At 39.5% G+C, this 23,940-nt stretch overlaps 1 protein-coding gene across 1 annotated transcript in view; it reads right to left on the bottom strand.

The window, feature by feature from the left end:
• The window catches only part of ABI3BP (ABI family member 3 binding protein), a 316,616-nt gene that overhangs the window by 131,798 nt on the left and 160,878 nt on the right, over positions 1 to 23,940 (bottom strand). The window contains exons 8-13 of the mRNA XM_074973278.1: positions 19,176 to 19,247; positions 18,329 to 18,424; positions 17,852 to 17,929; positions 10,646 to 10,720; positions 8,979 to 9,053; positions 420 to 500 (exon numbers count right to left, since the gene is read on the bottom strand). Of these exons, the coding sequence (XP_074829379.1) occupies positions 420 to 500; positions 8,979 to 9,053; positions 10,646 to 10,720; positions 17,852 to 17,929; positions 18,329 to 18,424; positions 19,176 to 19,247 (477 nt within the window). The remainder of the gene's footprint in view (positions 1 to 419; positions 501 to 8,978; positions 9,054 to 10,645; positions 10,721 to 17,851; positions 17,930 to 18,328; positions 18,425 to 19,175; positions 19,248 to 23,940) is intronic.

The raw sequence follows: 23,940 nt of genomic DNA, 5'->3' as shown, positions 1-23,940 counted from the left end.
AGTAATGTATTACCAAGGAGGATTTCCTTGAAGAAGGATCTTGAGAGAAAACCAAGGAGCTGGACGTTTCTCTTGTATCTCTAGAGCATTACTACTAGTGCTACACCTGGTTACAGACAACCCAGAATTTAGTAAAGGGCAGGACAGAATATTACTTTGATAATGAGAATACTTGGTATACCTATCAAGAAAACTTTGCCAGAGACTATCATCTCACAACGACAGCCTTCTGTACTACATTTTATCTGAGATATATAAATTAGTAGCTGTAAATGTAAAATAACCCAGTAAAATTTAATTAAGATTTTCTTTGGAACAGCTCGCTTCTAAAGTGTTGTAGTAAAAGGTAGGAGAATTCTGGAGCGGAGAAAAGAAGCAAATACTATATATAGAAGCTAAGTAGTCGTCAAATTAGTTACCCAGTATGTTCTGAGTTTGTGCCAGGTCAGGTTTAGGAGTTGATTTTGTTTCTTCAAGTCCACTCTCAGTTTCACTGTGAGCTGGAAAAAAGAATCTAGACTTAATTTTGAATCAAGAACATAAGAACAGCCATATTGGGCCAGACCAATGATCCACCTAGCCTAATTTCCTGTCTTCTGACTGTGGCCAATGCCAGACGCTTCAGAGGGAATGAACAAAACAGGCAATCATCAAGTGATCCATCCCCTTTAGTCCACTCCCAGCTCCTGGCAAACACATGCTAGGGACGCTCAGAGGAGGGTGTTGCATCCCTGCCTATCCTGGCTAATAACCATTGATGGACCTATCCTCCATGAACTTATCTAATTCTTTTTTGAACCCTGTTATAGTCTTGGCCTTCACAACATCTTCTGGCAAAGAGTTCTACAGTTTGACAGTGTGTTGTGTGAAGAAGTACTTGTTTTGTTTGTTTTAAACCAGCTGCCTATTGATTTCATTGGGTGACCCCTATTTCTTGTGTGATGTGAAGGAGTAAATAAAGTTTCCTGATTCATTTTCTTCATACCAGTCAAGATTTTATAGACCTCTATCATATTCCGTCCCTCCCTCCCCCCCAGCATCTCTTTTGCAAGCTGAAAAGTCCCAGTCTTATTAATCTCTCCTCATATGGAAGCTGGTTCCATATCCCTAATCGTTTTAGTTGCCCTTCTCTGTACCTTTTCCAGTTCCAATATATCTTTTTTGCATTGGGGTGTCCAGATCTGCATACAGTAGTCAAGATGTAGGTGTACCATGGATTTATATAGCGGCATTATGATATTTTCTGTCTTGTTACCTATCCCTTTCCTAATGGTTCCTGACATTATTTAGCTTTTTTGGCTGCTGCTGCACATTGAGTGGATGTCTTCAGAGAACTATCCACAAGGACTCCAAGATCTCTTTCTTGAGTGGTAACAACTAATTTAGACCCCATCATTTTGTATGTATAGCTGGGATTATGTTTGCCAGTGTGTATAACTTTGCATCTATCAATATTGAACTTTATCTGCCTCTTTGTTGCCCAGGCACCCAGTTTTGTGAGGTCCTTTTGTAGCTCTTCGCAGTCTGCTTTGGACTTAACTATCTTGAGTAATTTTGTATCGTCTGAAAATTTTGCCACCTCACTGTTTACCCCTTTTCCAGATCATTTATGACTATGTTGAACAGTACTGGTCCCAGTACATACCTCTGGGAGACATCACTATTTACTTCTCTCTACTCTGAAAACAGACCATTTATTCCTACCCCTTGTTTCTATCTTTTAACGAGACACGGATCCATAAGAAGACCTTCCCACTTATCCCATGACTGCTTACTTCTTGTAAGACTGTAAGCTTACACGTTTCAGAGTAGCAGCCGTGTCAGTCTGTATCCGCAAAAAGAACAGGAGTACTTGTGGCACCTTAGAGACTAACAAATTTATTTGAGCATAAGCTTTCATGGGCTACAGCCCAATTCATCGGATGCATAGAATGGAACATAAAGTAAGAAGATTATATATATATATATATATATATATATATACACACACACACACACAGAGAACATGGAGTAAGAGGCTAATTAATTAAGATGAGCTATTATCAGCAGGAGAAAAAAAACTTCTGTAGTGATAACCGAGATAGCCCATTTAGACAGTTGACAAGAAGGTGTGAGGATACTTAACATGGGGAAATAGATGGAATATGGGTAATGACCCAACCACTCCCAGTCTCTATTCAAACCCAAGTTAATGGTATCTAGTTTGCATACTAATTCAAGCTCAGCAGTTTCTCGCTGGAGTCTGTTTTTGAAGCTTTTCTGTTGCCAAATTGCCATCTTTAAATCTGTTACTGAATGGCTAGAGAGGCTAAAGTGTTCTCCTACCGGTTTTTGAATGTTATGATTCCTGATGTTAGATTTGTGCCCATTTATTCTTTTGCATAGAGACTGTCCGGTTTGGCCAATGTACATGGCAGAGGGGCACTGCTGGCACATGATGGCATATATCACATTGGTAGATGTGCAGGTGAACAAGCCCCTGATGGCGTGGCTAACGTGATTAGGTCCTATGATGGTGTCACTTGAGTAAATATGTGGACAGAGTTGGCATTGGGCTTTGTTGCAAGGATAGGTTCCTGGGTTAGTGTTTTTGTTGTGAGGTGTGTGGTTGCTGGAGAGTATTTGCTTCAGGTTGGGGGGCTGTCTGTAAGCGAGGACTGGTCCCAAGATCTGCGAGAGTGAGGGATCATTTTTCAGGATAGGTTGTAGATCTTTGATGATGCACTGGAGAGGTTTTAGTTGGGGGCTGAAGGTGACGGCTATTGGCGTTCTGTTATTTTCTTCGTTGGGCCTCTCCTGTAGTAGGTGACTTCTGGGTACTCTTCTGGCTCTGTCAATCTGTTTTTTCACTTCAGCAGGTGGGTACTGTAGTTTTAAGACTGCTTGATAGAGATAGTCTCTGTCTGAGGGATTGGAGCAAATGCGGTTGTATCTTAGAGCTTGACTGTAGACAATGGATAATGTCCTGGATGGAAGCTGGAGGCATGTAGGTAAGTATAGCGGTCAGTAGGTTTCCGGTATAGGGTGGTGTTTATGTGACCATCACATATGAGCATAGTAGTGTCCATGAAATGGACCGCTTGTGTGGACTGGTCTAGGCTGAGGTCAATGGTGGAATGGAAATTGTTGAAATCATTGTGGAATTCCTCAAGGGCTTCTTTTCCATGGGTCCAGATGATGAAGATGTCATCAATGTAGCGCAAGTAGAGTCGGGGAGTTAGGGGATGAGAGCTAAGGAAGCATTGTTCTAAGTCAACTATAAAAATGTTGGCATACTGTGGGGCCATGCGGGTACCCATAGCAGTGCCACTGGCTTGAAGGTATATATTGTCCCCAAATGTGAAATAGTTGCTGAACACAATGCCATCAACAGCCTCAGGAACAACTCTGACACCATAATCAAGAAGGCTGACAAAGGAGGTGCTGTCGTCATCATGAATAAGTTGGAATATGAACAAGAGGCTGCTAGGCAGCTCTCTAACTCCACATTCTACAGGCCATTATCCTCTGATCCCACTGAGGATTACCAAAAGAAATGACACCATCTGCTCAAGAAACTCCCTGAAAAAGCACAGGAACAGATCTGTGCAGACACATGCCTAGAACCCTGACCAGGGGTATTCTATTTGCTACTCAAGGTCCATAAACCTGGAAATCCTGGATGCCCCATCATCTCAAGCATTGGCACCCTACCAGCAGGATTGTCTGGCTCTGTGGACTCTCTCCTCAGGCCCTACGCTACCAGCACTCCCAGCTATCTTCGAGACACCACTGACTTCCTGAGGAAACTACAATCCATCGGTGATCTTCCAGAAAACACCATCCTGGCCACTATGGATGTAGAAGCCCTCTACACCAACATTCCACACAAAGATGGACTACAAGCCATGAGGAACAATATCCCCGATAATGTCACGGCAAACCTGGTGGCTGACCTTTGCGACTTTGTCCTCACCCACAACTATTTCACATTTGGGGACAATATATACCTTCAAGTCAGCGACAATCCTTGTAAGCTTTTGTTTAGCCAAAGTCCACAGACTGGTTTTTGGGTTTTTTGGGGTTTTTTTTGTTTTTTTGAGGCAGCCAACAACCTATGCTATAGGATTAGAACAACTTCTGCAATAGCACAGCTCCACCATCATTAAAACTTGTAACTTTGATTTGAGAAGTGAAATCCAACATGGATACGATTTTGGATTTCTTTTGTGGCAGTTTTATACAGACAATAGGAAAATAAACCCCCACAAAGAGTAAAATTGAGATCTGGAGCTCATGAAGTGTCTTTGCAAAAGTTTGCCAAATTCAGTACTTAACCTGCTACAAACAAAATGTATAATACCACAGTGATATATATAAAACACTTTTCCCCACCCATACGGGACTGTTTTATTAGTCTAACACTGAAACTTTATGATGGAAAGATTCACCGAGGTTATCCTCAACTCTTCCCTCTGTCCAGTAATATTATTACATTATACTTGTCAGCTGCTGTTCATTACTATTATGTCTACTGATATAAAGTAAAGCACCTGTAGTGTATGGCGTATTTGTTCATCATAATTAACCTCAATTGCTACCCAAATTTTATTGGGCTAGTGCACAACCATGTGCACCCAGTACTCCTGTGGACCTAAATAACTTTTTTGGGTGTGCAAGGACTACAGGGCCAACTTATTAAAGACCAAATTCTGGCAGTTGTTTTGTCTAGCAATAGATGCCATCCAGAAAACTGATGCACAGCAACGGCAGAAGTTTTCTATTTCATTCTGAATCACTCCATGTAACACGAGCTGCAAAGGGACATTCCAAGATAGAATCGAGATGTGAGTCAACAGTGTTGCCAAATCATATTTGGTGTTTTTCTTAAAGCTCCAGTTCATAGATTTTAAGACCAGAAAGGACCATTAGATCATTAGACTCGTAGACTTTCAAGCTAGAAGGGACCATCACAATCATCTAGTCTGACCTGCACATTGCAGGCCACAGAACCTCACCCATCCACTCCTGTAATAGGTCCACAACCCTAACCTCTGGCTGAGTTACTGAAGTCCTCAAATCTTGATTTAAAGATTTGATTTAAAGTTACAGAAAATCAAGCACTGACTATAGTTCAAACCAGCAAGTGAGCCAGGCCCCCTGCTGCAGAGGAAGGCAAATCCCTCCTGCACAGGGTCTCTGCAAAACTGACCTGGGGAAAATTCCTTCCCAACCTCAAATACGGTGGCCAGTTAGACCCTGAGCATGTGGGCAAGACCCAGCAGCCAGACACCAGGAAAAGAATTCTATGTAGAAACTCAGTGACCTCCAAATCTCCTCCATCACTGGCCACTGGAGGAATTTACTAACAGCAGTCATGGATAGGATATATGCCATTGTACTGTAGGCAACCTCATCACATCAGCCCCTCCATAAATTTATCAGACTCAGTCTTGAAACAAGTTAGGCTATTTGCCCCACTTCTCCCCTTGGAAGGCTGTTCCTGAACTTCACTCCTCTGATGGTTAGAAACCTTCATTTAATTTCAAGACTAAACTTCTTAATGGCCAGTTTCTATCTATTGATTCTTGGGCCAATATTGGCGCTTAACTTAAATAACTCCTCCCTTTCCCTGGTATTTATCCCTCTGATATATTTATAGAGAACAATCGTATCTCCCCTCAGCCTTCATTTTGTTAAGCTAAACAAGCCAAGCTCCTTAAGTCTTGTCTTGTAATGCAGGTTCTCCATTCCTCTGATCATCCTACTATCCTTTCTCTGCACTTGTTCCAGTTTGAATTCCTCTTTCTTAAACATGGGAGACCAGAACTGCACATAGTATTCCAGATGAAGTCTCACCAGTACCTTGTGCAATGGTAACAACTCTTCCTTATCTCTACTGGAAATACCTTGGCACAAAATCAGAAAGGCTAAAGCACATAATTAGTTACATCTAACATAAAAGGGACATAAAAGGCAATAAGAAGAAGTTTCCTTAAATACATTAGGAGCAAAAGAAAGAACAAGGAAAGTGTAGATCCTCTGCTTAGTGGGGAAGGAGAGCTAATAATTGATGATGTCAAGAAAGCAGAGGTGTTGAATGCTTATTTTCACTTAAAAGGGTGACCAGATGCTCAATACAATTAATATTAACAATAAGGGAGAAGGAATGCAAACCAAAATAGGAAAAGAACAGGTTAACGAATATTTATATAACTCAGAAGTATTCAAGTCTGCAGGGCCTAATGTAATTCATCCTACGGTACTTAAGGAGCTAGCTGAAGCTATGTTGGAATCATTGGAAGTTATCTTTGAGAACTCATGGAGGATGGGTGAGGTCCTAGGGGACTGGAGTAGAGCAAACATAGTACCTATCTTTAAAAAGGGGAACAAAGTGGACATGGGGAATTACAGACCAGTCAGCCAATCTTCGATACCTGAAAAGATACTGGAATGAATTATTAAACAATCTATTTGTTAGCTCCTAAATGATAATAAAGAATAGCCACCATGGATTTGTCAAGAACAAATCATGCCAAACCAACCTAATTTCCTTCTGTGACAGGGTTACTGGACTAGCGGATAGTGGGGGAAGCAGTCAGTGTGATAGATCTTGATCTAATGAGGCTTTTGGCACAGTCCCACATGATGTTCTCATAAACAAAGTAGGGAAATGCACTCTAGATGCAATTTTTATACGGTGGGAGCACAACTGTTGAAAGACCATAAAAAAGTAGTTATCAATAGTTTTCTGTTAAACTAGGAAGGCGTACCTAGTGGGGTCACCCAGGGGCCTGTCCTGGGTCTGGTACTATTCAATATTTTCATTAATGACTTGGATAATGGAGTAGATAGTATGCTTATGAAATGTGCGGATGACAACAAGCTGGGAGGGGTCACAAGCACAGGATTAGAATTCAAAATGACCTTGACAAATTGGAGAATTGGTCTGAAATCAACAAGATGAAATTCAATAAAGACAAGTGCAAAATATTTCATTTAAGAAGGAAAAATCAAGATGGGGAATAACTGGCTAGTGGTAGGTTACAGTGGATGACAAACTGAGTATGAATTAACAATGTAATGCAGTTACAAAAAAGGCCAGTATCATTCTGGGATGTATTAACAGGAGTGTTGTAAGACATGGGAGGAAATAGTCCTGCTCTGCTCGACACTGGTGAGGCCTCAGCTGGAGTATTGTGTCCAATTCCAGGTGCCACAATTCAGGAAAGATGTGGGCAAACTGGAGAGAGTTTAGAGGACAGCAACAACGATTAAAGGTTCAGAAAACCTGACCTCTGAGGAAAGGTTAAAAAACCTGGGCATGTTCAGTCATCAAATATGTTAAGGGCTGTTATAAAGAGGACGGATCAATTGTTCTCCATCTCTACTGGAGGTAGGGCAAGAAGTAACGGGCTTAATCTGCAGGAAGGAAGATTTATGTTAAATAGTAGGAAAAACTTTCTAACTAGAAAGGTAGTTAAACTCTTTGGAATAGGTTTCCAAAGGAGGTTGTGGAATCCCTGTTTTAAGAACAGGCTGGACAAACAGTTGTCAAAGGGGTTCTAGGTTTACTCAGTGCAGGGAGCTAGACTTGATAACCTCTCAAGGTCCCTTTCAGCCCCACATTTCTATGATTCTGTGAAATAATCAATGTGTGCCTTATTTCTAATTTGAATTTGACTGGCTTCAGCTTCTAGACATTGGTTTTTGTTAATACTTTCTTTGCTAGATTAAAGAGTGCTTTAATTTCCAGTATTTTCTCGCCATAAATGTACTTATATACAGTAATCAAGTCATCTCTCAAACTTCTTTTTTGATAAATTAAAGAGTTCCTAGTGTTCTGTGCCACTGTCCATTTAAAAGAAAACATGAAGGTTCCATACAGAGCAGCTGCTCAGATGCCACAAGGGCCTCCAAAGCAGCAGCAGCTGGAGGACTTCACTGAACAGCCTGGTACCCACAGTAGAGCACTGAGGGCTAGTTTCAAAATGCCCTAATAAGCTGCCACAGGTAGAGCTAAGGCATGTTGCAGTGGTCCACCTACTATTTTTAAAATCTGAAGTAGTCACTGTACAGAGCTGTTTCCAGCCAGAACACAGACTCACAATAACGCTCCATTTTACAATGTAATGTGCTTCTGTTTTGTGGCCAGTGCTAAAGAACTAGAATTTGTCTCTCTATCACTGTCAGCAGTGAGACAGCTGGAGAGATTATCTTTATTTACAGCACTTACAAAAGTTAAAACAACTATTTAGCCAATCAGAAACCATCATACTGATCACTAATATATATCACACATTCTAAAAATAAAAAAAAGTGTTTATTTCTGGCAATTCAGGCTTTTGATTAGTGAAATACTGGATTTTTTCTCTCTCTCTTTTTGAGGGCCTGTAGATGCCGATCACCACCAGCACAAGGTGCTGGCAAGTGGCAGTCTCAGCTTCAGAAAATGGGGGTTTAATCTTACTCCTACAGATTTCAATCGGAGCAGGGCTGTGCCCTCAGTCAAATGGCAACCATGTCGGTGCTGAAAAGAGCATTAATTCTCTTCAGGGACAGCATTATACTACACCACATGTGTAGATTTTCAGGAAATATCTTTATATAATTTTATTTTCACTTGAAATAAATAAATGTAGGCAGCAATATTATAAGAGACTAATTAGAACAACGGGTAAAAGAGATTGCCATAACAGCAGCAATTTGCATTTCATAATTTGGAGATATTACTTTATCTTTTTATTGAATCATGAATTATTCAAGGCAACTTGAACATTTAAGTTAGGGTTTGTTTGTTTTCTAAAGGCACTGAAAAGTATTATAAGTAAATGGCTAGATTTTCAAGTTATATTTATTAGGCCTATTACACATAATATTATGCAGCCTATTGCAAAAGCTCTTTTTTAATACCACATCCGTGAAAGGGAGAGAGAGAGATAAGGCAGTCTATGGTAGCCCTCACTCTACAAAGAAAGTAGCATAAACACAGTATTTACCCAGAGTGTTCAATGGTAATTCGGGCGTAGGTGCTATGCTAGCTTCTGCGGATTCCAGTTCATTTTTACTGTGAGCTATGAGAAATAAGAGAGTTATTTTTTTCTTTCAGTACACATTCACTTTACATTTTGTCCACAACACGCTAAGCATGCTTCAAGCCAGAACTGACCTGACTGGTTTAACAGCTGTAACATCTCATTTCATAAAGGTAGCATGCTATATGATGGGGTCTAAAATGGCTGTTACCACTCAAGAAAGAGATCTTGGAGTCATTGTGGATAGTTCTCTGAAAACACCCACTCAATGTGCAGCAGAATGCTGGGAATCATTAAGAAAGGGATAGATAATAAGACAGAAAATATCATATTGCCTCTATATAAATCCATGGTATGCCCACATCTTGAATACTGCGTGGAAATGTGGTCGCCCCATCTCAAAAAAGATATATTGGAATTGGAAAAGGTTCAGAAACGGGCAACAAAAATGATTAGGGGTCTGGAACGACTTCCGTATGAGGAGAGATTAATAAGACTGGGACTTTTCAGCTTGGAAAAGAGACGACAAAGGGGGGATATGATAGAGGTCTATAAAATCATGACTGGTGTGGAGAAAGTAAATAAGATAGTGTTATTTACTCCTTCTCATAACACAAGAACTAGGAGACACCAAATGAAACTGATAGGCACCAGGTTTAAAAGAAACAAAAAGGAAGTATTTTTCACACAACACACAGTCAACCTGTGGAACTCTTTGACATAGGATGTTGTGAAGGGCAAGTCTATGACAGGGTTAAAAAAACAACTAGATAAGTTCATGGAGGATAGGTCCATCAATGGCTATTAGCCAGGATGGACAAGGATGGTGTCCCTAGCCTCTGTTTGCCAGAAGCTGGGGGCTAAATCACTTGATGATTACCTATTCTGTTCATTCCCTCTGCGGCACCTGGCATTGGCCACTGTCGGAAGACAGGACACTGGGCTAGATGGACCTTTTGTCTGACACAGTACGGCCGTTCTTATGTTCTTGTATTTTACCCCTGAGGCCAAACAGTTATACGACCATTATAAAAACTAAATGTTTGGATGTTTTCTGCTGTGGAATGGAAACCAATGCCCCAAAACCAGATATTGCAACACATGCTGCTTCTTTAGGACCCAACTCAACTTCCACTGAAGTCAGCAGAAGTGTTGCAACTGACACAAGTGGAAGATGGGTTGGGTCCCTACAGAGAAACAGATGAAGCAAGTTAGCTTTCTGAAAGCTTGTGACAAAAAGTCATTGACAAGCGGGATAGAAAGACAATTTAAAAAAAAGAACCACTGTACTTTTCTGTAGTACTTCAAAAGGTTAGCTTGTTGTATGGTTCAAAAGTAATATAAAAAAAGGATAAAACACACTCAGAATTCATCGAGGTGGTTTTTTTTTTTTAAAAAGGTATCAGCTGTTTTGCCTTTTCATACGATATCTGAAGCTGGCTGCCAAGTTAGCTGAACAATGTATAGAATAAGCTAAGGCATTTCAGGTTTGTCCACAAATAGAATAAAAGAAAACAGGCTATTTGATATTTTTTTATTGCACACAGCAGAGACTCAGGCCATTTTTGTAATAAAAGGAGTTCAGGGAGCAGCAAGCTTAAGGGTTAAAATTAACATGCAGATGCTTTTACCTGGAGATGCCTCTGATTTTTCTGGGGCAGCAGACATGGTAGGTTTAATGCTTTCCTGAACTGATTCAATGGTAGCTACAAAGCAAAAGGTTAACACAATTGAGTGAGATAAGGCCGTTTAATGTCATGGCATGCAATTACAGTGGTGGTTCTAAAGAAACTCATTACATACTTTACCCAATTTTGCACCAAGATTTTAATGACAGGTTTCAGAGTAACAGCCGTGTTAGTCTGTATTCGTAAAAAGAAAAAAGAAAAGGAGTACTTGTGGCACCTTAGAGACTAACCAGTTTATTTGAGCATGAGCTTTCGTGAGCTACAGCTCACTTCATCGGATGCATAGCATATTGTGGAAACTGCAGAAGACATTATATACACACAGAGACCATGAAACAAAACCTCCTCCCACCCCACTGTCCTGCTCGTAACAGCTTATCTAAAGTGATCATCAAGGGAGGGCCATTTCCAGCACAAATCCAGGTTTTCTCACCCTTCCCCCCGCCCCCCCACAGACACACATACAAACTCACTCTCCTGCTGGTAATAGCCCATCCCTCTTTGAAACCTCTCTTTATAATGCGCATGATAATCAAGGTGGGTCATTTCCAGCACTAATCCAGGTTTTCTCACCACCGCCACCCCCCCCCCCCCCACACACACCCCCCTCCAAAAACCACACACACAAACTCACTCTCCTGCTGGAGGGGTGTGTGTGTGTGTGGGGGGGGGTGGCGGTGGTGAGAAAACCTGGATTAGTGCTGGAAATGACCCACCTTGATTATCATGCGCATTATAAAGAGAGGTTTCAAAGAGGGATGGGCTATTACCAGCAGGAGAGTGAGTTTGTATGTGTGTCTGTGGGGGGGGTGGGGGGAAGGGTGAGAAAACCTGGATTTGTGCTGGAAATGGCCCTCCCTTGATGATCACTTTAGATAAGCTGTTACGAGCAGGACAGTGGGGTGGGAGGAGGTTTTGTTTCATGGTCTCTGTGTGTATATAATGTCTTCTGCAGTTTCCACAATATGCTATGCATCCGATGAAGTGAGCTGTAGCTCACGAAAGCTCATGCTCAAATAAACTGGTTAGTCTCTAAGGTGCCACAAGTACTCCTTTTCTTTTTTCTTTTTTCAAGATTTTAATGTATTTTCTATTACAAGTACAAGCAAGTGCAGAGGACTACTGCAGACTGAAATAACCTACCTATTTATCTTTGAAATAATAACAAATATAGTTTCTTTTGAATAAACGTACATAATGAATTCCTAGATGCAGAGTTTGTTTGTGGTTTTTTTGTATAACCCCTTTGCTAGAATTCCTCTCTGTGGCAGAAGGCATTCAGCAATAAGGGAGTGTGTTAAGTGGTCAGAGCAGGGGAGATTTATGTCCAGAAGCTTTTGTGATAACTCTCTGTGAAACACGGGGAAGTTGCTAAAATGTTCTATGCCTCAGTTTTACAATCTGTAAAATAGTGATAAAAATATTTACCCACCTCAAGATGTTGCAAGTTTTAGTTAGCACTTTACAAACTTCACAAACAAATACTTTGTTTGAAAAATGCCATCTAAGAGCAACATGTTATTATTATTCTTACTATGCTGAAGGTGTTCTGTTGGGTAATTAGACCAAGAACATTTACTAGGAAAGAGCCTTAAGGAGATTTATTCATATCAAACAGCATATCCACTTTGATACATAACTTGTGATGTCATTCGAAGACAATTCTCCCAAGTCCTAGAACAAATGCAAAGATTCTGCTAACTGTTGGCCTGATCCACCTCCCATGGAAGTCCATGAAAAGATTCTCACTGACTTCAAGTGGAGTTCAATTGGGACTTATGAAAGAGAAAAATGTGCTAATTGTTCGAAAAATGCAATTGAAAGGGTGAGGAGACAAGACAGCATTAAGAAATATGGGTTGCAGTGTTAAGAGAAAAAAAATTCCAAAGTGGAAAATACTGAGAAATGAGGCATGGAAGAGATCCGATCATAGAACAATCTCTCTATGGCATCTCAGGCCAAAGGGGACGAGAGATGCAAATGAGAAAATGGTGGGATGCCTGGCTGCCAAAAACACCGAAAAACCCTAACCCTTTTGGTAAAATAGCATTTTCAGTTTTGATGACTAAAATCTGAACCAAAAATACAAACAAAAATCAAGGAGCTAACAAAACGGGCACTCAACTACACAACTCAGTTATCTTGCTTATTGTTATACCCCATCCCTCACACTTCATTTGTTTGTTGTCTATTTAGATTACAAGATGTTTGGTGCAAGGATCTTATCTTCATTGTACGTGTTTCCATAGCTTGTTGGCAATACACAATTAAAAGTCCACAAAAGAAAAAAAATAAATATAACCACCTCTGAGATGGCCAGCAGTAGTTAATACATTGCACACTCTACAATGTTGGGAAAAGGCAGTATTTTATATTTGGTACACATAGACAAACATACGTAGTCTATATATAAAGCATCAATGTGAGAGTATAGCACTGAAGGTGAGAAGATGGATTTCTTGAACTGTGTTCTTATGACTTTTTTTTTTTTGACACTCACCATTTTCATGGTCAAGGAACTATACAAAGGATTACTTAACATTTTAACTTTGATCTACCCCATACTGCAAGTTAGATTCCTACGTGTATACTGTGCTTCAGAGAGCACTATAACTTTGTCCTATAACACAACAGCTTTTAATCATTGATGAAAGTTGGCATTTACGGTCAATTTCAGCTTCACAAGAGAATACACAAAAGAAGTTAGACAAATATTTAGGTATTTTTAAAAATGTTGAACACAAGGGAATCAGAACTGAAATTCTTGCTTGAATGCACAATAATTCAAGTAAATATTAACTGTGCTAGACAGAAATGCCACACAAGGAACAGTGGCATATCATTTCAAAGTTGTTTTTTTTAAACTATAATGCTGGCAACATAGAGAAGTGTACATTGTTGAACAGAAACAATGACACAAACAGAAGGTCGAACTACTTGACCCTTTGTGATGCTAGTGTTCTGAACTCGAAAGATATCTGAAAGGAATGATCACTGCATAAAGAAAAAATATGGAAGCAGCTCTCAAGGTGAGCTATGAAAACATGAAAATACATAAAATATTTTAGTAAATAAATGTAGAGAATCTAATGATAATAATAGAAAAGTTTAACAATGTCTTTATTTGGAGCAAATGAACATACAGTCAAACATACAGTCAGCATTTGCCAACAGTTAACATATAATTGTATTTGAAATACCACATTATCCCTCTATTCTTAAATTAGGAAATAACAAATACCACAGAACTATCAGTTAACAGATGATGATTTTTTTTTTGAGTGGCACTACTGTACAGTACATAAGTATACACAACTGCTGAATGTAAAAAGGAAAAAATGAACAGAGGAAATGAAGGACTGGCATATATATGAGCTGCATGCCTATCTGCTTATGCAAGACAACATGCATGAAAGCCATGCATAGGATTTGATTTAAAAGACAAAGGAATTTAAGTGAATGCAGCTGAGGTTGTTTGAGAGAGCAAGCGAGCGAGCTATTCTTTGAGTCACTAGGGAAGGTTGAATAAGGAATAGTGCAATATATTTACCATGATATAATAGTTAGCAAAGATACATATCATCTGAAACCTCAGGAGCTGCACATAAGATGCATGACTTTGCATACTCTGACTCAAAAACTGAGTATCTACAAAATTGTGATATTTTTGAAACCCCTCCCCCACCACTGAATTATAAAACTGGAGGTATGACATTGTTGTAACAAGGGCTCTTCATGTGATAGGAAGTTGTTGTAGATCTCATGATTTTTAAAGGACACAAGTGGAAGTGGTCTATCATTCAGCCTGTTAGACAGTGAGAGGTGCATCCGATAAGCACATAAAAAAGACGTCGATAAGGATTTTATCCTATGATGCTCAAAATTGTCAGCACAAAATATACACCATGGAAAGCTTAACTGTTTAAAAATTACCTGTTGAACTGATTATTTCAAAGTTAAATGACTGCTGAAGTATTCCAGTATTAAGAATGACAACAACACTAAATGAGGTTAAAAAAATATCTGCTGTCACTTGGTTAAAAATAGAAATGGGCAAGTATTTTGTGACAAATAATTTGAGAATCTGTCAGTTCTTTTCTGTTCATGGGTCATTTTTCATACAGATCAATTATTCCTGAATGTATTTATTATTCAAAATTATTTAACAAATAATTTCTATGAATAATTCTGAGACTAGCTTGTTCACAAAAGTGTAGTCAGTTTTCAGTTCTCTATGTCTGAGATGTCTTGAGAGGACACACAAGGCCACTTCCCTCCCCACAACCCGTTCCCTGATTGGATGCATATAAATCTTAGGACCAAGTCTCCAGATCCAATAAATACATATAGATTTGAGAAAGTAAATTTTCTCTAAATATTTGCAATATGCATTTATAGTTATTTCTGCAATAACTCTAGCTATTGAACTCATTTACTAAAATATCTGTGAAAAGTGAGTACAAAAAGGGATGAAACAGTAAAAACTAATTATTTTAAAAAGAACAGTCACTGAATATTTTTTGTGCATCCAACTCTAGTTAAAATCAAGTGTTCCGTATCCGTACCCTGAATGGCTCTGGTTAATGCCTATGTGCAGAAGTGTCCTACTTTTTCTTCCAGCATTTTAGGATGAATATAAAGAACAACTGAAAAGCAGACTTCTCTGTCTCAGTCAGTACACACTGGAATTTGGCAATAGACTTACCTGGAGGTTGTAGAATAAGAAATCTGCAAACACTTTTAGAGACTAAAAGGTAATAGTTTCATCCAGAAGACAGTTGGCAATCCTTACACATTTTTTCTGCATTACTACACATTTTTTCTGCATTACTACAACCTAAATTTCTTTTGTTCCCCACATACTCTCCAGGAGTACAAAAGTCTGGTGAACCACTCAATTTTGAATCTCCATACTGGACTGACTTGAGTTGTAGCTAGTCCAAGGAATTTATTGTCCATAATATTCAACATACTGTTATAGAAATTATTTGTTAAAAGTCCCACAAAATAAATTTAATTTTTAACTTCAATAAATGAGTCTGCTCTACTCTCAAGTCATTTTTTGGGTCAGAAATTTTAAGTGGAGAATAGAAACTTATGTCTTCATGAGAATAAAGTTAGAGGTCTTTAAAAAATAATGAAAATTGACCTAGTCTGATCAGTTGTAAAATGGTGCCTCTTTGATGTACTCTTGTATACAACAAGCACAATGAGATTTAAGGGCCGAATTCTGTGCCTCTTACTCATGCAAGTACTTCCATTCATTTGAAGTCAATCAGCAAGACCAGCAGGATTTGGCCATATATTCTGCTTGGTCAAAAATGACATATATTATGAACAAAGTCGAATAGTGACAACAAGACTATACACTAACTACATTAAACCTAAGCAAAATCGTCTTCAAACAATTACTTTTCTAAACTTAAAAAAGGAGTACTTGTGGCACCTTAGAGACTAACCAATTTATTTGAGCATAAGCTTTCGTGAGCTACAGCTCACTTGCATCCGATGAAGTGAGCTGTAGCTCACGAAAGCTTATGCTCAAATAAATTGGTTAGTCTCTAAGGTGCCACAAGTACTCCTTTTCTTTTTGCGAATACAGACTAACACGGCTGTTACTCTGAAACTTTTCTAAACTTCTCATTCATTTCAATGCTTCTGTCTTGCCTCTTTTGTAGGCCAGGTCCACACTAATGAAGTCAATGGGAGTTTTGCAACTGACTTTAATGGGAGAAGAATCAGGCCCTGCTTCAGTTATAAAAATAGAGCAGAAAACGTCAAAGAGGTACAATTTTATTGTAATGCTGTGGGATTCTTAGAGTCAAATCCATATACAATAAAATGAAATTATATTCCCCATTATTTAACACTAGAGACAATCCTGCCAAAGCTCTATCCTGTGGGAGTGTACATACAAATGCTAAATTTCAGAGTAGCAGCCGTGTTAGTCTGTATTTGCAAAAAGAAAAGGAGTACTTGTGGCACCTTAGAGACTAACCAATTTATTTGAGCATGAGCTTTCGTGAGCTACAGCTCACTTTATCGGATGCATTCAGTGGAAAATACAGCGAGGAGATTTATATACTTACAGAACATGAAAAAACGGGTGTTATCATACACACTGTAAGGAGAGTGATCACTTAAGATGAGCTATTACCAGCAGGAGAGTGGCGGGGGGGGGGGGGGGGAAGAAAACCTTTTGCAGTGATAATCAAGGTGGGCCATTTCCAGCAGTTAACAAGAATGTCTGAGGAACAGTGGGGGGCGGGGGGGAATAAACATGGGGAAATAGTTTTACTTTGTGTAATGACCCATTCACTCCCAGTCTCTATTCAAGCCAAAGTTAATTGTACCCAGTTTGCAAATTAATTCCAATTCAGCAGTCTCTCGTTGGAGTCTGTTTTTGACGGTTTTTTGTTGTAATATTGCGACTTTTAGGTCTGTAATCGAGTGACCAGAGAGATTGAAGTGTTCTCCGATACGAGGTGAGAGCATTAATGTAGTGCACAGTACCCTCTTTGGAAATATCAGCTCTGACATGCTCTCAACTAGTGTCACCCTTGAGCAGCACAAAGCCTAAAACTGTTAATGAGTTCATATATACTGTCCCAGACATGTAAGAAGAAAGACATGATTTAATTAAGCTGCAATTTTATTAACTTCTCATCTGGGAACTATCTGGCAATAACCCAAACAGTGCAGGTCAGGATTCCTTCCTTAATCATTTCCAACTGGTAGAGGATAGCCAGTAACCTTTCTCTACCTCATAGCTGGTCCCCAGCCCTTTACTGGGACCCCAGAACCCTCCCTTCATATGAGAGTTAGGGAGCTGGGGAACCCGGGGAAAGCAGATTCTCTCCTCACTGTACCAGACATTAGGAGCCCCAATCCACTCCCAGTTTTTAGGGGAAGTCTTCCCCTAAATCCACTTCCAATTCTGGTTTATCGGTGAACTGGACCCCCTCTGGAACAAGTATATGTACTGGATACCTGCCACCTGTTAAACTGCAACACTGAACTGTATCTCCTCACCAATCCACCAGGTCCCCACTGTGGGGAAGACAAAAAAACTCCCAATCCACCAAAACTGGCAGTGAGGAAAAGGTGTAACACATCATTTATAAAAACCTAAAACAGATCTATAATTACCTGGGAAGGACCGTGGGGAGATTTCTTGCACTTCTGGTGTTTTGGATTCCTCAGGCCATGTTTGGGTTTCATTTGTAACTAAAAAGGCAGAAGTTAGACTGTAAATACCAGAGATACATCTGCGCTGCCTCTGTTTACATTTATTTCTATTCCTGCTGTAATTTGCCCAAACAATCCAAGATGAACAAACACGTGAAATCAAATACCTTAGGGAACTGCTGAACTTGCCTTCACCACACACCCAATAACACGTGACTAGTTCTCTGAAACCTGCATTGTTTTTAAAATGTCTTCTCTTCGTATTTGGTGTTCAAAACCTTGCAAGATTGGACACCTACTTACCCACTTGACTGAACAAATGCTCCAAACAAAATAAAAAAGGAGGCTTAGCTTGAATGTACATTCTCACACCAAAATACATTTCTTCTGATGATGCTCACCAACTTCATTAACTTAATATAGGAGATGTCTACTTACCCAATTTTTTCTTTGGTGTTTCAGATATGCCCAGTGTCTCAGGTTTAGGGAGTTTCTGTTGTGGTGTTTCATTGAGACCTGGAATGATAAGGTGCACTACACATAAAGATAAGTGAGCCATTCATTCAAAACATGGTGAGCTGTAATCTGCCCTCAGAGATGTCCATGCAATACCCTCTGAGCCACTGAGAACTAAGCATTAGTAGTATTACACTGGGGATAAATTTGTCTCCAGATATTTTAAGCAGAGTGGTTCCCAATCTTTTCAGACAAGAGTACCCATTTATTATAGTAAGTTGGTACCATCTAGTGCCTGCTACCTGTGTGCTCTAACCTGATATGCAATTACCCAAGCTCTACATCAGGCCAGACAACTGACGGGAATGAAGGAAGCTGTGATGCACTGGGGCTTAGTACAGGTCTCAGTAATACAGTGGAGTGGGGAAACTTAGTATACCATTCACAAAAGCCTGAAGTATCAGTACAGGTATATGTGCCAGTGGTTGGAAACCTGTGACCTAATGCACACCTGGAGGTAGCCGAACATATGTTCACTTAACACCTCAAAATTCTCTCTGCAAAATCACTTCTCTCCCATCTCCTGCAATATGAAAGAACTGTTTTTGATAAAATAGTGGCAATAAGTCCTTTAAAATATTCTGACCACGACATAGTCGATTTTATACTTCAGGTGCATCCTTCCCCTTACCACAATTATCGTAAGATATAATAAAAAAAAATATGAATGAGCCTCAAGAAAGTAAGAACTAGAAAGGACAGGAAATGTAAAAAGGATTTACACAGATCTTTATCTATTGGCCAGAGAAGTAAGGAATGTCTTAGTCACCTAGTATTGCTCCTGCCAGGGAAGGCCTGTCCGTGGTTTTAGGCAGCATCCGACGTGTGACATTTTGAATTACTGTGGAAACAGCAACAGTGCATTATCAGAGAAATTTACAAAAATTTTAAGCCAGGAAACGAAAAACACACACTTTAAACATTCTGAAAGCCTCTTTATTCAGTTTTAGTAGCTCTGAGATATCAGCTTCATATTTTCTTACATTATCTCAAATCTATCTGAGGCTTTGCAAGTTGTCTCTTTTCTAAACCACCCTGAACTGCAAATCTTTCCCATACACTCAGTGTCAATTGTCATGCCATCAACATTAGATTGATTTTCTTTGGGAAAATTATGCTCTATACTAGGGGTTCTCAACCTTTTTCTTTCTGAGCCATGCCCCGCCAACATGCTATAAAAAAATCCATGGCCAGCATTAGGGGTAGCAAGCAGGGCAATTGCTCGGGGCTCCATGCCACAGGGGGCCCTGTGAAGCTAAGTTGCTCAGGCTTCAGCTTCAGCCCCGCACGGTGGGGCTTTGGCTTTCTGCCTTGGGTTCCAATGAGTCTAACACTGGCCTTGCTCGACAGACCTCCTGAAAACTGTTCGCGCCCCTCCCCCCAGGGGCTCCAGACCCCAGGTTGAGAACCACTGCTGTATACTCAAGATATCACAGGACCTGTTTCAAGAACTGCAGAACTCAGGGCTAATGAGATTTAGGGGAGCTTAAAAAATCCCTAGAAAATGTCTGCTATTTAATGAGACACTACGATATTAAACGATATGTCTGGCCAGGAGACCACTACTATTTGTGTGCTCCCACTCACCTCCCATCACCCCTACCATTCATGTGACCCTGAAGATACACTGGAACATGTCTAGTAAATGTTAGGAGTGGCAGTATTTTTAACAGGTAGAGCTGGGTGAATAATTCATAATTAATAATTTGAGACATTTCACTGTTTTTACTAGTTTTTTCTGTGAATAGTACTTAATCTGTATCTCATTTGCTAGCAGTTTCTTGCAAGTATTCAATTTTCTAAGTTCTAGTTGCTTTAATTAGACAATGCAGGTCTCATTGTATGTTTCTTTCACATGGCTGGATAAGGATAATTCTAAGAATCAGGTTTTTGGTTCAAATACTCAATTACAAATTCAAAATTTGCTTGCTGCAATATTTGCTTAACATTTATTGTTACCACAAATATTCTTTGCAGTATCCCCAATGCACTAGAATATTAATGGAAAAGGGGTTTGAACACAGCCAAAGTGAATTTAAACAAAACATTCAAATTAATATTTAGGGTTTTGTAGCATTTGATTAGCAATGGTAATAGATATTTTTAACTCAGCATGAAAACAAGCATTTATAGGACCAAAATAAAAAATGCCACACAGGAATAATGTTCTTTGTAGTCCTATATCCTGTCTGACAGTAGACAGTATCACATGCTTCAGAGGAAGGTATAAATTCACGCAATAGATATTCATACCATAGCATGCGTATGTGGGAAACTTTGTTCTCTTCCTTGGATTCATTGATTGGTTTATGCCCTGAAGAACTAGGTCTGATATCCCTATTTTATCTTGACTGTTGTAATGGAATATTATGCTTTTACTATACAAACATCTAATCCTTTTTAATCCCTCTTCTTATGCTTCATGTTGGGTGCGTCATAAATACTAATTAATGTGGAACTTTCAATATGAATTATTTACTTTAAAGGTTAAAAGTGGCATAACAGCATACAAGCATCTTCTAAGAAAAGCATATGAAATATCTGCAGTTAAAATAGCCTAGATAAACTGTGTAAGTAAAGACTGATCTTGTGCTTCAGGACATAAACCTCTGTCTGCACTGGCCAGCAGTTGAGGAGCATGCATGCTGCACACACCTCCTTATGAGCGTGTCAGCAGGTGTGGTTCATCTGTATGCTTGGGAGAACTTTAAAAAGGTACACCATGCACCATCATTATTATTTATTATTTGGATTACCATAGTGCCTAGGAGCCTAAGTTATGCTCCAGGACCCCAGTGTACTAGGGGCTGTACAAACACAAAACAAACAGACCCAAAGAGCTTACAATCTAAGAGTATGTCTACACTGATGGTGGCATGTGGAGTACAGACATTGAATGCACAGCTAGTACGGGTATAAACAGCACAGTAGATGGTGAGGCATGGCTTAGACAAGTGCCCTAAATGCCTGAATCACCAGGGTACGTACCCTACATAGGCTCTCTACAGGCCCAAGCAGTGCCTCCCACTACAGTGTCCTGCTGCCAGAGCCTTTCCACTCTGCTGGAGCCTTTCCCTGCTGCAGCAAAAGGCTCCAGCAAAGAGGAAAAACTCTGGCAATGGGGAGGCAGGGGGAAAAGGCTCTGGCAGTGTATAGCTGCCAGAGCCATTACATGCTCCCTCCCTGCTGCTGAAGCCTTTCACTGAGGCTTGTAGCTACACACATTAGCGACAAGTGGGAATGAAGCCTGCCTTTTACTGTGGGTGTGTGGCTACATGCGTAGTGCCTGTACTCTAAACGCCACCGTATGTTTAGACATAGACTATGTAACAATGCATCCTGGAGAATGCTTGCTTACAAACCACATAAGAATGTGTTACTGAGCTTCCACTAGGGCAGTACAATTCCACAGCATCCCAAACTCGAGCCAGTGTCTAACTGACAAGTTTGAACCCGGAGCAAGGACTTCACGTAATAAGTAAAATAAAGGGCTAAATCCTGACCACATGACATGCATATGTATTCTAGTAATCTGAATGCAGGAATGGGAGCCAAAAACTACTATGCTCTAAACTTGGTTCTGGTACTGACTTGTATCTGTGGCCTTGGGCTTAAATTTCTCTCTCTGCTTAAATTTCACCCATCTGTAAAATGAGGACAATACTACTAATTTATCTCTTAAAATGACTGATGAGGATTTATCAGTTAATGGGCCCAATCCAGCATTCCTATCACACTCAGAATTTCCACTGAGCTTAAATATGATAGGAACATAGGATGAGGCTCTATGTTTATGAAGTGTTCTGAAAATGAAAAGGGCCAAATGTCCTATGGCTAGTATGTCAAAATAAACCTGAGATTTTTACTTAGTTCATGTGTTGCCCTCTTTATATATTGGTGTGTTTAACATTTCTCTGACTTGGGGAGCTCCTGGCTTAAATGCAAAGACAATCATTTTCAGAACATATTAAATAAGCTCCTGTATTTCTGTTTCTATGGAAATTTGCATTTTCAAATTTCAAAGAGCTGGTCCCTTAAAGATGTTTTTCACATGCTTCAAATCCCAATGTATGGTGAGCATGCTGGTTTAAGTCTCTTCACACATGGTACTAATTAAATAAATCACACCCGCTCCACAGTCTACTCTATTTTATGGACATGTGGAATTTGTATTTCTCTGAAATAAAAAAGTGACATTTTTTAAACATCTGGAAAACAAGTGCAAGAAGCCATCTCTGAAAACAACTTCTTCTCCAGGAATACATAGTGGAAATATAAAATATTTGGAAGAAGTCGTTTGGAACATATTTATTTTTCTAAATCCTTCTCAACTTAAAAATCATACAGGTAAAGTTAAATATTTGTACTTATAAAAATTTAACAAGAAATTTTACAAGAAATATTATTTCACATTTGTCATAGCCACACCCTATAGGGGGTTTACTAATCTATAAAAGCCCAGATACCAAAAGCTTCCCAGAGGAGCGGAGACACACTGACATAGTGATGAAGACTCATCACGTTGGAACATTTCAAAATCCCTGCAGGTGACACCACTGAAAAGACAGCACAAAACTTTCTATGTAAATGCTCCATGTTAGGATTTCTCACAAGTCAGCTCCAGACCCACAAACTTCCCAGGACATCAAGTTATATGAGATTTTTAATCACAGAAAGCCTTATATAACCTAGGACCACTGCATAACAAAAATGGGGTTTCCAATTTTAAACACCACTATTTCAAGGTTGCAGAAATAAAATCAACTATGCAATGATTATGTTTTGTAAAAATACAACTAAGGAGGGGGAAAAAATCTCTCCCCCGTTTTTTCTCGAAATGCAGCTTTGCAACCTTAACATTTTCTTGGTAAATACATTTCCAGAGGCCAATATTTCCTCTCTTCCACTCGGACTGTAGCTGGCTGTTGCTTATCAGTTTCTGCTGAGACTCTTCACTGAAGTCCTGATGGAAGATAGCACTACCCATACCCAGATATGCTTTCATTTGCTACTTTCATTTCTTTCCTAAAAGCCTTCCCTCCACCTTTATTTTGGTCTATAGCACACTGAAAACATATGCATTTTTAAAAAAAGTTTCTAAACATCCTCTGCCCTGCAGCTGGATGTTAAAAATATTTGTTGAGTTTTCCCCAACTCCTTCTTAAATTTTAGGGAATGTCTTTACTCATCTAAAACTACTAAAGAAGAACTCTGCCTGTTTCCCTACACACACTGCTCAGAAAAAGCTAACATCTGGGCTAATAACTTATGTGTTTAGTGAATTGTTTGTTGAAGAAATATTCTGAAAATTGTCATAATTGTGCTTGCGCTTGTATGTGAATACTAAGCTAGGGCTGGATAAAGTCAAGCTTCTTCATAACAGTAAAAACATACTATCAACATTGGCTCAACCTTGGTAATTTCTTCTATGGCTCTATATCTGTAACATTGCCCTTCTAAGCCTCCAGCAGTGTACAGGGTAGAGAATATGGATGAGTGTGTATGACACACTGATTGTGGATTTTACTACAGCA

Source organism: Natator depressus, chromosome 1 (genome assembly GCF_965152275.1).
Source record: "Natator depressus isolate rNatDep1 chromosome 1, rNatDep2.hap1, whole genome shotgun sequence".
Classification (NCBI taxonomy): Eukaryota; Metazoa; Chordata; order Testudines; family Cheloniidae; genus Natator; species Natator depressus.
This window is presented reverse-complemented; position numbering and strand designations above follow the sequence as displayed.